This window comes from Theobroma cacao, chromosome 4 (assembly GCF_000208745.1).
Source record: "Theobroma cacao cultivar B97-61/B2 chromosome 4, Criollo_cocoa_genome_V2, whole genome shotgun sequence".
Taxonomy (NCBI): Eukaryota; Viridiplantae; Streptophyta; class Magnoliopsida; order Malvales; family Malvaceae; genus Theobroma; species Theobroma cacao.
Genome location: NC_030853.1, coordinates 19,947,208 through 19,961,373, shown reverse-complemented (window position 1 = coordinate 19,961,373; position 14,166 = coordinate 19,947,208). Strand labels below are relative to the sequence as shown.

The following is a 14,166-nucleotide window of genomic DNA, read 5'->3' as shown; positions in this document are numbered from 1 at the left end:
TGAAATTGAGTTTCCCTAGTTTTCAATGAATTTTGGCTGTACTAAGTTCAGTAGATTAAGTGCTTGAACCTATAGTTGTTATGGAATTAAAGTGAATCAAACAAGTTAAATGAAACTAAAACCAACAAATCAAGATTACAATAACTAAGACCCATAACATTTTGGAAACTAGGAAGAACAGGAAAACAAAATAAAAAATATTAAAAAAAAAACAGAGAAGAGAGATGCCAACTGAGCATGGCTCACCAAGGTACGTTTTGCACCTTACCAAGGATAATGCCACCATACTAGACGTGAATTTTTCGCGTCTGGCAGGTGCCTCGTGACGCTAGGGGTGCATAAGTGGCACCTCCAACACTCAAAGAGGGCAGCTTCTTTTCCCCAAATTCCCAAAGGAGGTCGATTTTTGAAGAAACCTTAGGAGAGCAATTTAAGAAAATTCCTTAGAGGCAACCGAGAACCTTAACCTAGCCAAAAAGCCCTAAAAACCTTAGAAAACCCTAGAACAAAAATCCCAACTTTCCTATTTTATCAACCAGCAATACCACAACCACAAAAAAAAACTCCAAAAAACTAAAAAAAAAAAGCAAGTGGGATGCAACGCTTGGTGAGTGAAGGGAGTTTTGATGCTTTTGGGGAAATCATTTTTAAGAAAGGAAGCTTCATTAGGTTTCAGTTTTAGAGGGAGAGCGAGCCGTCAGTTGGAAGCTTGAGGAGAAAGCTTGAAAGTTTGAGAGGCTAGGGTTTCATTTGAGGGAAAAAGGAGAGATTTTTTTTAAAGAGGGGAGGAAAAAATCAATGGTAAAGAGAGAAAGCAAGCAAGGAAAATGAATAGGTAGGAAGAAAAGAGGGTTTTTATACCTAGGGCTAGTGATTGTTAAACGATGCTGTTTTGGGAAAGAGTTTTAGTCCAAACGATGTGGTTTTGGGAGGTCTTGGGAGTTGCTTTGCAAAGCACCAAATGGTGCACCTTGGTTGAGGTACAACGGGCTGTGGAGCAGATCGGTCGCCTTGGGCCAATACTTGCCCAAGGAAGGTAAACTCTTTTGCTATTATGAGTTTGCTTTGGTTTTGTTGTGTTGTACTTGGTCTAACATTTAGTTAGGAAAATAAATTAGTTTTAGTATGTGATTAATTAAAATAAAAAGATAAAAATATGTAGTAGAATTATCAAATGTTAAGGTAAAAAAAAATGTTAGGTGAAAAGAAACAAAAAACTATAAGCAAATAGATAGATAAATATTTGATAATAAAATGATAGGTTAGTTAGATAGAATATAGATATATAAAGAAAAAAAATGAATGCCCAACCTAAAAATAGAAATAAATAACAATAGTAGATCTAGGCTAAAATATAAGTAAATGAGAGAAATAAGCAAATATTTAGCAGTAAAAATTTAGAACTAAGTAAGTAACATAATATCTAGTTAGGAAAAACTAATTTAGCTAAAGGAAAATATATGAGTATGTAAAAACATATAAGATAGTTAGTCATAGGAAAAATAGACTAAGGAAAAACTAAAAAACAATAATAATAAAATAGATAATCACATAAAAATGAATTAAGTAAATAGAAGAAAATATATCTAATAAAAATAAGTTAGGTATGTAATAGAAATAAAATGTTTAACTATACAAATTTTTATATATAGGCGTATATAGAATATAAAAGAATATAATGTAGTCTAAAATTGTAAATATTAAAAATAGAGTGGTTGATTAGATTAAATCCGATTATGAAATTTCATTTGAAAAGGCAAAGAGTTGCTATTTTCGGGATGACTTTCTTAGGAATGGGATTCAATTGGGGTATTCTCCGAATTGTTAGAATAAATCATAATTTTGTATTCTAATATTCTAATTATCTCAAGAAAGCACCTTAAAATTCATAAAAGAAATAAACATGTATAATGTTTTATCTAAATGAAGATTGATATAATTATTTATTAATTTGAACATTTGTTGCAAATAAAAAATTAATTTTTTTATTCAATAAAAATGTATAATTCAATAAAATATATTAACCTATAATATTAATTAAAAGTTATAGATTTAAATAGAATGTTTCTAAAAAAGGATATAAAAGATAAAGTAAATGAGGTGTTAAATTACATTAAAATATTTAATATATTGTTGAACAAAATTATAAATGCACACATGTGACATCGTTCATAATTTTATTTTGGCATAGCATATGACATTATTTATTTTGTTAATGGGAGGAAAACCTCGATAATGGGATTTTCTCAAAAGACTTGTAAAGATGAGTTCTTCCAAGGATACCCCTAGGTGAGAAAAACTTCGAGCCTTCCCCAAAGCGTTGGGATGATTTACGAATGATTTTTCGATATAAGGTTTTCATTACTCATTATTTAAATTTCGTAAATCATGACATCATTTCATAACTAGATTATGTGCACTTGTAAAACTAAAATAAAAGCTTTAATTTTCTAATTTAATAAATAATAAAATAAATAAACAAGGATTAGGGAAACATAAGAATAAAATCAATGGTTTAGGCTATAATAGGATAACATGTGATTAAATGGTACAATTCGTTGAACAGGCATCACGAAGATGCTAATCATTCCCCGTGTGTAACCATATTATGAAACTCAATTGGAAAAATTTATAGATCAGTTTATTATTCTTTAGACAGATTTAAAATAAATTTAAGATTCCTTTGAATAGAACAAATTTAACAAGCGGTCAACCGCATCTAGATAAAAAAGATTGATGGCTACTCATAACACATTTTTTCACATCTAGAGGTCGAGTTCCTGAACTTGCACATTACGACAATAAGTGAGCTTGTAAGTAAACTAAATAACAATTAAAGGTGTAATTTAGTGAGCCGATGTAGTGCATTCGAGCTTGGCACTATTAAAAAACTCGAGGCTCGAGCTTGGTCGATCTGTAGTTTCTTGTGCTTAAGCTTGATTGAGCATTATTTTTATTACTTATATACGACTTGAAAAATAAAGGAGTAACTCAAACTCAGCTTGATCAAACATAAATATTATTAATTTAGATAAAGAATTCGAAACTTAACTCAACTTAAGTTAAGATTCAAATTTAAAATAAAAATTCAAAAAAAATTAAAATATATATAGATATTACTTTATAATTATAGGTGCTCACTCAAACAAAGTATTACATAAACTTAAGAGGAAATTGAAAGAAATAAACTTCCTCATAAGTTCAATTCAAAAATATCATTAATTATAATTTTAACTATTTTTAACATGACTTGACAATAATACCTTTTAAACAATTTTAAACAAATTAAAATGATTTTGGTTTCTCTATCTCGCCATGACTTGACAATAATGCCTTTTAAACAATTTTAGACAGATTCAAATGTTTCAGTTTCTCTATCTCGCCATCCAGACAAAAATTCTAAAATTAAATCTCGATTTCTCTCTTTTGTTACATACTGTCTATCTTGTCATCTAGCTCTTTCTCACCACCCCAAAAAGTAGATATAACATCAATGTATGTGTTTTGAGGTTCTTAAGTTTATTGGTTTATATTCATAAAACCTCAAAATTGAAGGATTGAAATTGATTAGACATATTTATAAATTAGAACATTGTATGACTTTGACAACTTAAACTTGACTGCAAGTAGGTAAATTAATTAGTTGTTAGGCATTACATTACTAGTTTTTAAGTATTGCGAGATTTGTTTTTAGGCATTGCATATCTGGTTTTTAAGTATTACATGACTGGGTTGTAGGCATTGCGTGATTAATTTTTAAGCAATGCCTAAGTCCAATAATACCTAAAAATCAGTCATACAATGCCTTACTAATTTGTCACGTAATGACTAAAAATCAGTCACGTAATACTTAAGTCACGTAATATTTATTAACTAGTCATGTAATATCTAAAAATCAGTCATGTAATGTTCTATCAATCAGTCACACAATACTTAAATATTAATAACGTAATGCCTAAAAATCAGTCAAACAATACTTAAAAATCAATTACGTAATAACTAAAAACCACCAAAACTACCAAATTTCATTTAACAAAATCAACAATTTTAAACAACATATCATATTTCATTTAACAATATAATTAACGAATATACCTACTTGGTGAAGAATATTTAAAATGTTCAAAAAAAAATTTTCATATATCAAAAACTACTTTAAAATTCTTAAAATGCTCAAAAGTTTTTCTTTGTGTATCAAATATCACTTTAAAATACTTAAAACGTTTAAAAATTTTTCTTTTTTGACAAATATTACTTCAGAAATGAATGGTCTGATTAGGAAAACTATAAAGATATGAGTTAATTTGAAGTGCATAACTAAATATATGAATCAATTCCATTAAAAATTATTTTATCTAAAATTAATTTCTTTTAATTAAAAATAATTAAAATTATAAAAAAATTATTTTAAAAAAAAGTACCTTAACTTAAACTCGAGTAGAAGTCTTAATCCCATACTAGGGAGTTTGAGCCGGACTCTGCAAACAGTCGAATCTGAATTTAAGTAAGGCTAAATTTGAGTAGCCGGGCTCGCTTGCATCAAAGCTCTCAACTTTCCTCTTTCCATCCTTCTTCCAAACCCACAACCCTGTCAACTCCGCCACAAATCTCCCTTCAATTCCACCACTTAAACCCAAAACTAGACCAACCTAATCCCTGAAAATGGCCAAAACCAAGAAAAGATCACATTCCCAGCGCTCCCCTTCCCCGCCGTCCCGGAACCCCACACCCCCAAAACACCCGATTTTCCCTTCCTACCAAACAACCCCAAATATCCAGCCCAAAGTCAAACTCCTCTGTGAAATCATCTCCACGACGCCTTCGTCCACAGTCGAAGCCCTGCTAGAAGGCGCGGGCCTCCGCGTAACCCAACCCGACGTCGAAAACGTTCTCAAGCTCTCCTACTCTTTCCCCTCCCAAGCCGTCAAGTTCTTCCGTTGGTCAGGCTACCAACTACAACACCAACATTCTCCTTACTCCTGGAACCTCGTCGTCGACTTGTTGGGTAAGAACGGTCTCTTTGATGCAATGTGGGACGCCGTTAAGTCCATGAAAAAAGAAGGGATAGTTTCTTTGGCTACTTTTGCTTCTATTTTTAGTAGTTATGTTAGTTTTGATAAAGTTAGGGAAGCTATTTTGACTTTCGAAGTGATGGAACAGTATGGCTGTGTTAGGGATATTGCCGCTTTGAATTCTTTGATTAGTGCTATTTGTAGGGAAGGTAAAACTATTGATGGCTTGGAGTTTTTGAGAGTTATTAAGAGTAGGATTAGGCCGGATTCGGATAGTTTCGCGATTTTGCTAGAAGGGTGGGAGAAAGAAGGGAGTGTTAGTCTTGCAAAAGAGACTTTTGAAGAGATGGTTATGGAAATAGGGTGGGATCCTGGGAATGTACCGGCTTATGATTCGTTTTTGAATACTTTAATTAAGGGGAAGGATGGGATTAATGAGGTTTTGAAGTATGTTGACGTACTGCAGGAGAGGAGGTGTTATCCGGGGATGAAGTTCTTTAAGGAAGTACTGGAGGGTTTTCGGAAAGTTGGTGATGTTAGAGGAGCTGAGTTGATTTGGGAGGCAATGGTGGGGAAGGTTGGGTTTAGGCCAGATACAGAGATGTATAATTTGATGATTGCTTTGTATTCTTCTAAGAATTATATGGATATGGCAAAGAAGATGTTGGATGAGATGGTGTATACTGGGGCATTTCCAGATTTGCAATCTTATAATTTGCTGTTTCATTTCTTGATTAAGAATAGGAAGCTGAAGGATGCTTCAGTGTTGTTCAATGAAATGGTTAAAAATGAGTGTTTTCCAAGCAAAGCAAATTGTATTGCAGCAGTTAAGATTTTTATTGACATTGGGGACCCTTATATGGCCATAAAAGTTTGGAAATTCATGATAGACAATTATGATTCTGATTTGGAGGAGACTGGAAATTTGTTGGTTGTTGGGCTTCGTGATGCAAAACTGCTTCCTGAGGCAGTTAAGTATGCTGAGGGTATGATCGAGAAAGGAATCAAGGTCACATATTCCACATTGTCAAAATTGAAACAGGGTCTTAGCAAAGCGAGAAAAGAAGGGGTATATGAAGAACTTTTAAGAAAGTGGAAATCCTGTTAGGCGGGTTGAAATTGCTTGAAATCTATCTTAGAAACAGTGCCTCATCATATTGTGTATTGTGTCCTGTTGCCTGTGTGGCCTGCACAATTTTTTCGTCACAGAAAAATTTCAGTATATATTATCTTTCTTTTGTATATGTGATAAATAATATAAATTTGCTCTATGGATAACTAATGAATAAGTTAACTCATTTAATGCCATCTGCCTAATATTAAACCATTTTTATGGGGCAGGACTCAGCTTCCTGGTATTGTAAAGTCTCATTGAAGGTCCTAAACACCACAGTTTTTATTTCTAGACAATCTGAAGTTTTGATTTATGGCTTACTGCTTCATGCTTAATGGTGTTCATGCATGTGCTGTTGTGCCCAAGTTTGTCATATAGCAAGGTATTTGAAAATCATAGCTATTTTAGTTGTGATTAGAACATCCTCTCTTCAAGTTTCTCTTAATCTTTAGGCAATGAATCTGGTGGTTTATTCAAGTTTTACTTAGATAATTGTTTTATAATTATGAGTGATTAAACTCAGTTAACATACAGATTATCATATCAGATCTGATAAGAACTTCCCGCTGACAGTGCCAGAAAGTTTGCAGAGAAGTACTTCTGAATTTGTTTCCATGAATATTGAATATCGATATTGTGGTTTTAGCAGAGGTATTGTTGTCTATGTTGATCTTTGTTTCTATCATGACACAAATGAAACAGATGAGTTAAGAGAAGATTTAAAAGACCTCTTGCTATACAGACAATTTATGGAAATGCTAATTAATGAGTCCTAATACTTTTCTTTTTTCTTTTTTTGCCATTAAAGAATGGTATTTCAGTGTACCAAAGTTTTGCAAGTTTCCAAGCCCATATTGAGTATATAAGTATAGAGTTGTTTTCCTTTTAAGCGAAGCGCAAATAATGGAGATTTGGTTTTCTGTTTAAGGAGAAAAAACAATAGAAGATTTGAACTTAATTTCTGGAGTGAAGAAATACATGTACTAGGTATTGATCTAAGTAGACAAACAATTATAGAGTGAGTTCAGCCAAAGAGCTGAGCAGTATGCCCAATTTCATTAGGGACCGGCACCAGGGTAGAATAGGAGTATGAGTACTGAGCAACCAGCTTAATGGGCTTGGGGGCCCAAAAAGATTAAAAGAAGCCCAAACCCAATGCTTCGAAAAGGTCCTATTAAGTTTATGCTTTGCTCATAGTTTTCCTTTTTATCCTTTACCATTTTATATTTTGCTACTAAATAAAAAAGAATAGTTATGTTTATCAAAGTTTAACAAATTTGTTTTAATACTGATGTTACACATAGTATATGTAGCTATTGATAATATAAAATTATAGGAGTGAGTCATGTTATTCTGTCCAACATTTCAACTATCTAATTGTTCATAAATTAATGGTATAGAAGTAGTAAATAATAAATTTATGAGTATTTAACCTTTGTGATTAGTTAGACTATCGGATATTTTAACATTTTTATTCATTGAGAACATTGAAACTCTCTGGTTATCAACACATATTGGGGTCTAAGCTTTGTCCATCGGTCCCAAAAATATTAAATAGGTGACGAGGCATGAATGTGACGCCGCCCCAAATTAATGAAAGAAGAGAAATGGAGCTCCTCCAAATCTCTTTATGGTATGAAACTATAGAATGTGAGGTTGAGGTTAAAGTTAAATATTCTGAGTCTAAATGCTAAGAAACGCATCATGTCACGTGGGACACAATATTTATGCCCTATGCCCCAATATTTAAACATTTGAGTTCTGATGACTGATTAAAGGCAAAGCGGTTTTTTAAGGTTTTAGGGACCACATCCCACTGTAGGTCTAGGCCCACTTAACCATGTCATACTTGAACATATTAAATAAGTTAACCTTTTATTTTCTTCTTTTTCCCCTTTATTTTAGTTTATTAATTATAAACAAGCTTAGCAGTAAGATCAGTGCTTTTTGTCCTAGGGAATGCCTCTAGAATTTCATATTCGGATTTTGAAAGTTTTAAGTTCAAATCTTGAGATGAGAAGTGCGAAAGAAATTTATACGTGTTGAAAATTAAATTAGAAATTCAGAGGTAAATAATGATTTATTTATCAGATATGGTTTATTTCTTTGGAAAAAAAAATTAAAGTGAATTGTATCTATCTGACTGAATTGAGTGATTGAATTAGTTTAAGTTAAAAATAAAAGTAAGTGCACAGATTCCAAGTATACCCTAAAGAAAAAGAAAGAATCAAAATTCAAAGCTCAAATTTAAAATGTCTAAATTAATTCTCCCCCTCCCCCTAACATGCACTTTGGCCAAACCTAAGTTGCTTACTATTACTCCTAAGCGTTTAAAGTGGGTCTTCTTTCAAGGGCATTTGGCAACAAAAACATAGATGTAATATCTCCTTTCAAGGCAAATAAACACTAGACATTGGGCATTTGGGTAGCTTAATAAGTATAGTTGGATACTGAAGCTCTCTTCGATACGGGGAAATAAGGTGTTGAGGTGGGGGAATGTATTTCCAAGTTTCTCTAAAACCAAACCGAACTCATTTTAGCCCTAACCACTCAACTCCTATAAAACAATTATCAAAACTACACTATTTTTATCAGTGCCGTTTCACAAGTTTTGAGAATTTGAAAGAGAAAATTGTGAAAAATGGACCTCTTGATAAGGTGATTTCAGAAATAATTACTTATATAAAGTTATTTGTTTCTAGCAAAAAATAAACATGAGTAGACCAAAATGCTCTTAAAAACATTGTTCCAAATTAGGGTCTCGATATCTCCCACCTGCCAAAGACAAAATAAAAATAAATAAATAAATGCTTAGTTGTTTGAGCTTGCTTATCTTTTTCTCTCAGCTCTCTGAACTGTCTCAACTCTGTCAACTCTCTGTTGAGCACCATTGTCATCAACTCTCTCAGATTTCTGAATTGTATGAGCTCTCAACTCTTTGTTGAGCACCATCATCATCGGGCTGTGGTCTATCTCTCGGTATTTGACCATAGTATCGTAGATTAACAGACCCTATAATAGATATGACATCAAGGTATATTATTGGGTTTATTGCTGCAACACTTAAATTTTTAAAACATTTAGTGTAAATTAGAATATGGATTAGAAACATTGTCCAGAGTTGTTACACGCCATACATCTATAACATGTGTTGACGTTATTTTAACGTGTCACGACATTGGTTATTTTGAGATAGTTCATGTAACGAGTCATTAATTACACTGATTAGCGTGTCACACGCCATGAGTATCTTAGGTCAGTTCGTGTAAGGACGAACACAGTAATTATAGTGACTGGCGTGTCAGCATTGGCGTGTTATCACAGTTTACATTATATGCATGGCGTGTTACCACATTTAACGTTATATGCATGGCGTGTTACCACATTTTACGTTCTATACATGACGTGTTACAACATTTGACGTTTTATAACAATCCAAGTTGCAATTCACTACTATTTATAACAAACCAAGTTGGACCTTAGGAAACAAAACTAACATGATTGTGATCCGCTTTATGGGAAACCTAATTATCTCCAAAATCACAATCCAAGTGATTATTAACACATGATTGTACACAGAGCCAAGCAACTATTTTAAGAAATCAAACCCACTTATAGAACAAACAGCTCCATGTGCTTTGACCTCAAAATTATTATATAGGAACTTAATTACTATTTGCTAAGCAGCTGCTCCTTTACGAAATACACATGCTCCACCTAGTAAGCAGCAACGAGAAAATTACCACCTCGACAATGGAAGAAATGGGCCCATTGGCCCCCCATTGCTTAACATCAATCGCCCGATCAATTGGAGGTTGTTTACCTGTTTGTGCTTTAATTGTATTATTTAAATAAATATAAAATATTAATAATTTTATAGATAAATTAATATAATACAACATGATTAATGATACATTAAAAGATTCAAGTATGTACACATATATATTTATTAAACGTATTATTCAATATAATATGATTAGCATGTTTTTTAAATAGATCGGATTAAATTTTAAACGACATGATATGATCGACAATTTATTTAAACATAATTAACTTATTTAAATTTTTATTAAGTGAATTCATAAATAAACTATATGAGTCAAATTATACGGATTGATACTATGATCTGACTAATTAAATAGGTTAAACAAATTTCAAACGAGTTAAGTGGGTTTAACCCGTTTAAGAAATATAATTGCTATATCTTAAATGTATCAATACGATTAATACACGAACATAATAATCCTAAACCCAAATATCACTTAACTCTCATGTCATTCTCATGTTATATGAACAATTGTGTCCGGAATGTCATACCTAATCAATTGTTTTTGTTAAACATGTTGCATTTAATCAAACTTGTTACTCCACATGGTGTGGCTGGTCTTGATGCTATTTATTTAGAGAAGTAATTCTCAACATTTACATTCTAACTTGAGATTAAAATAACTTATCCGAAACTTATATATTTAAAAATAATTACCGGTAACGTGTTCAGATCATTCTAAATCAAATATTTTTAAAATTTGAAATAATTTCAAACATCGTCATTATATTTGTTCGGTTATTTTTCTCAATGCTAACAAATTCAGACCCTTTTTTTAAAGAAGATTAGGTACATTTAGGGGCTAAAGAAATGTTTATGGGCCTTTAGATTTAAAAAGAAATTGGAATGAGCAAAAGTTTCCAAAAAGTTAATCAAACTTCATAAAGCAAAGTTGACATGACTTTATTTCCAACTGCTCTTTCCCTTTGGTTTGTTCATTTAAGTTAATCTAGTACGAGTAGTTAAAACCATTAGCCTAATTTGACAGAATACTTCTTTTTGGTTAGCCATAGAAGAGGTAGTTTTCCATTCTATTTTTTCAAGGTGTTTCCATTCTTGCTGTCAAGTTCTTACGAGCAAAATTACAACTAGAAAATGACATATTTGGCTTTCGTAATAAGCTAGGTTATCATGCGTACGGTCCACAGTAAATGTAGAGTCCAAATACGTCTAACGAAGATGCTTTACTTGGTTGGTAAGAAATCCTCTTTTTAAAATGGGCGAGGTATGAGATAAGAAACCTACCAGGTTTCTATCACCATCTGTTGTTTTCCCTTTACCTATTTTTATCCCATGTACTGACTTAGCAGACTTGAGCCTCACGAGGTTTCTGGTGGGAATTTACTCTGATCATTACACCCTTCATCTAATTACAAATAAATATTATACGTTTTGTGAGCACAAGTTATTGTCTTACTGCAGAAGCATGACGATAATAACAGATTTTGTTCAAGTTTAAAAGGCTCAAAGTAAGGCATATGACACTTTATCTTAATTGTAAGAAAGATATATGTTGGATTTTCTCCATTTATAGACTAATTCATTGTTTGTTTAGTTTATTTAATTGATTAATTTCTTTTTTTCAATGTAATAGTTCTATTATGTATGTTACAAATCGTTTAATTTGAGTGTAATTTTGTACGGGTTTATATAATTTTATTAAACAAAAGCTTTTAAGAAACATTTTACTTGGTAGATATATGAATAGCTACAGTGAAGAAAATAATCTTAAAATAGCTACTATTAGTTGCCATTTTCTTTATATATAAGAAAATGACAATTTTTTAAAAAGTAAAAAAAAAAGAAAAGAAAATGACAATTAAGAGATACCTAAAAAAAATTAATGAAGCCTAATATTAAACATAGCTAATTATACTACGTGAATTTTCAGTCCTTCAGAATTAATATGCTTGTACTTCCATACGCTTGTGCACATCCCTTATCTAATAAGCTATGGAGTTTGGCCGGTCTAGACATGCCCATAGGGGAAACCTAGATGTATATATATATATATATATATATATATATATATAAAAGAATAACTGATTGTGGGATTCAATGTTGTAAACATTAATGGAATATGAGAAGTATAAATATTTTTTGACTAGAATGGAGAGAAAAGGACTGGTGAAGGTAAATAGTTTGGCAACTGTAATGTCAGCTGGTGGCAAGGCAATCAACAAAATGTTTGGACATTGGTTTGATACACCTGCTTTAAAGAGTCAGAATCCTGCAGAATTATTTATTTATACGTAAATAATGTTAATTCTCTATAAATTTTACAAATATATAATTCTATGCTCCTAACCTAATTATTGTTACTCCACTAATTAAAAAAATATTTAGACCTCGGACTTTTGTTTTAAGAAAAGATGGAGACCTTGACCTTTGCCATTATTTTTTTTTTAATTTTTAGTATTAATGTGGCCTAATTTCTCATGGTTTCATTGGAAGTATTACGGATTTAAGTAGGATATTGATGGTCCCAAACACAATTATATGAAAATTAATATAATAACACAAAGTAATAATAATATCACCTAGTTGAATTGATCTACCTTAATTTTTATCATGTTAACTCTAACTAACTTTAAAAGACTTGATTCAATGATTAATTAACTTTAAATTTCACTATATCCCAAAGTTGATTATTCAAGATATCAACTCTTCCATGCCTGTATAAGGAAGTTCCTCTCAAAAGTGATTTGAATAAGGGTATTGATAACAAATTAGAATAATATTAATTTATAGGTATAATATCTAAAAATATCATTGCAATATTGAAGAAAATTCAAATAAGTTCTTATTCTTTTATTGAGTTAAATTAAGTTTTTGTTTTTTTTATTTTAAATCAAATAAACCTTTATTAGTAATGATTGATTAATGTTATTAGTTAAAATGTTACTTATCATTATATGCTATATAATGTTAATGTGACGTATTGATATATTATAGTATAGATGATGACGTAACATATTGATATGGTATGATGACATAATCATGTAATATTTCATTTTTTATGTTAACGTCATAAGGGTATAAAATGACAAGTAAAAATTTAAATAATGACAGTTAATTAGTCAACTATTAGTTATAAGAATTTATATATTTGGTTCAAAATAAAAATATAAAAATTTTGATTGAATATAATAAAATAATAAAAATTTATTTAAAAATTTTAAATTTTTTAAATTTTTTAAAAATATTATATCTAGTTTATTAGATCAAAAGTAAAAACAAAAACATTACACCTTCAAATTGAACCATATTCAATCACAATTTAAAATAATTCAGATACTAATTGTCATTCTCCGTACGAAGATCTCTTCACGAAAAAAAAAAAAAATTCCATCATGCATGTTCTTAGTGTCCTTTGCAATTCAAATATCATTCCTTGAACAGCCAGAGTAACATTATTTTTTAAAAAAGGAAAATTGGCACAAGTTTCTTGTTTAAAACCGGATGGTGTCTACGAAACATCATGTTTTCTACAAAATTTGTATATCAAAAGTTTAATCAAACTGTGGGCCTCTCATTTTGTCAAAAGTACAAACATAATCTTTGCTTCCAATAAACTTCAACCTGCTGGCCTTGCTTATCCAAGCCTAAATAGTCCCCCTCTAAGTAATCTATAAGATACAATTTCAATTGCAATAATTAAGAAGAAAATGATGACTAGAACAACCTTAACAATAGGAATGATATGTTTTCGAAATTTAAAACAAGATTCTTCTTTGTGCAAACTTTATCTTAATATGTTTTTTCTTTTACATTAAAATGTAAGAGTACGAGAGTAGATAAATTATTCAGCATTCCTTACCGATTATCCTTCTATTATGTTTCTCAAAGAAAAAAAGAACCATCTAAAAAGGTAAAATTGTATTACTTGTCCAATAAATTGAAACTTCCATTCAAAAAAGAAAGAAAAACCTATTTCCCAAAAGCAAAATCTACTATTGTGTTAGCTGTTAAAGTGACGAGTTTAGTCGTCTTGATTTTAGTACCATAAAGATGGTTAGGACAACAATTGGTGTATGGTAATAAGAAAAATCATCAAATTGGTAGGCCCGAATTGGATACCAACTCCTGGCAGTCTAGCACACGTGTGAAGACCAAATTCATGATTATTATGCAAATTCCATGCTTTATTTCTTTGACCAATCAAAATCAAAATTTTTAAAGTGACCAACCTTACCAGAAACCCAATATTTTGG

At 31.0% G+C, this 14,166-nt stretch overlaps 1 protein-coding gene across 1 annotated transcript; it reads left to right on the top strand.

Moving 5' to 3' along the window:
* On the top strand, positions 4,458 to 6,380 carry LOC18601897 (pentatricopeptide repeat-containing protein At1g77360, mitochondrial). Its single transcript, XM_007032988.2, has one exon. The coding sequence runs from the start codon at positions 4,663 to 4,665 to the stop codon at positions 6,118 to 6,120; it is 1,458 nt and encodes a 485-aa protein (XP_007033050.2). The 5' UTR covers positions 4,458 to 4,662; the 3' UTR covers positions 6,121 to 6,380.

Excerpts from the sequence above, each read along its gene's own strand:
- LOC18601897 (XM_007032988.2), top strand. The coding sequence starts at position 4,663 with ATGGCCAAAACCAAGAAAAGATCACATTCCCAGCGCTCCCCTTCCCCG.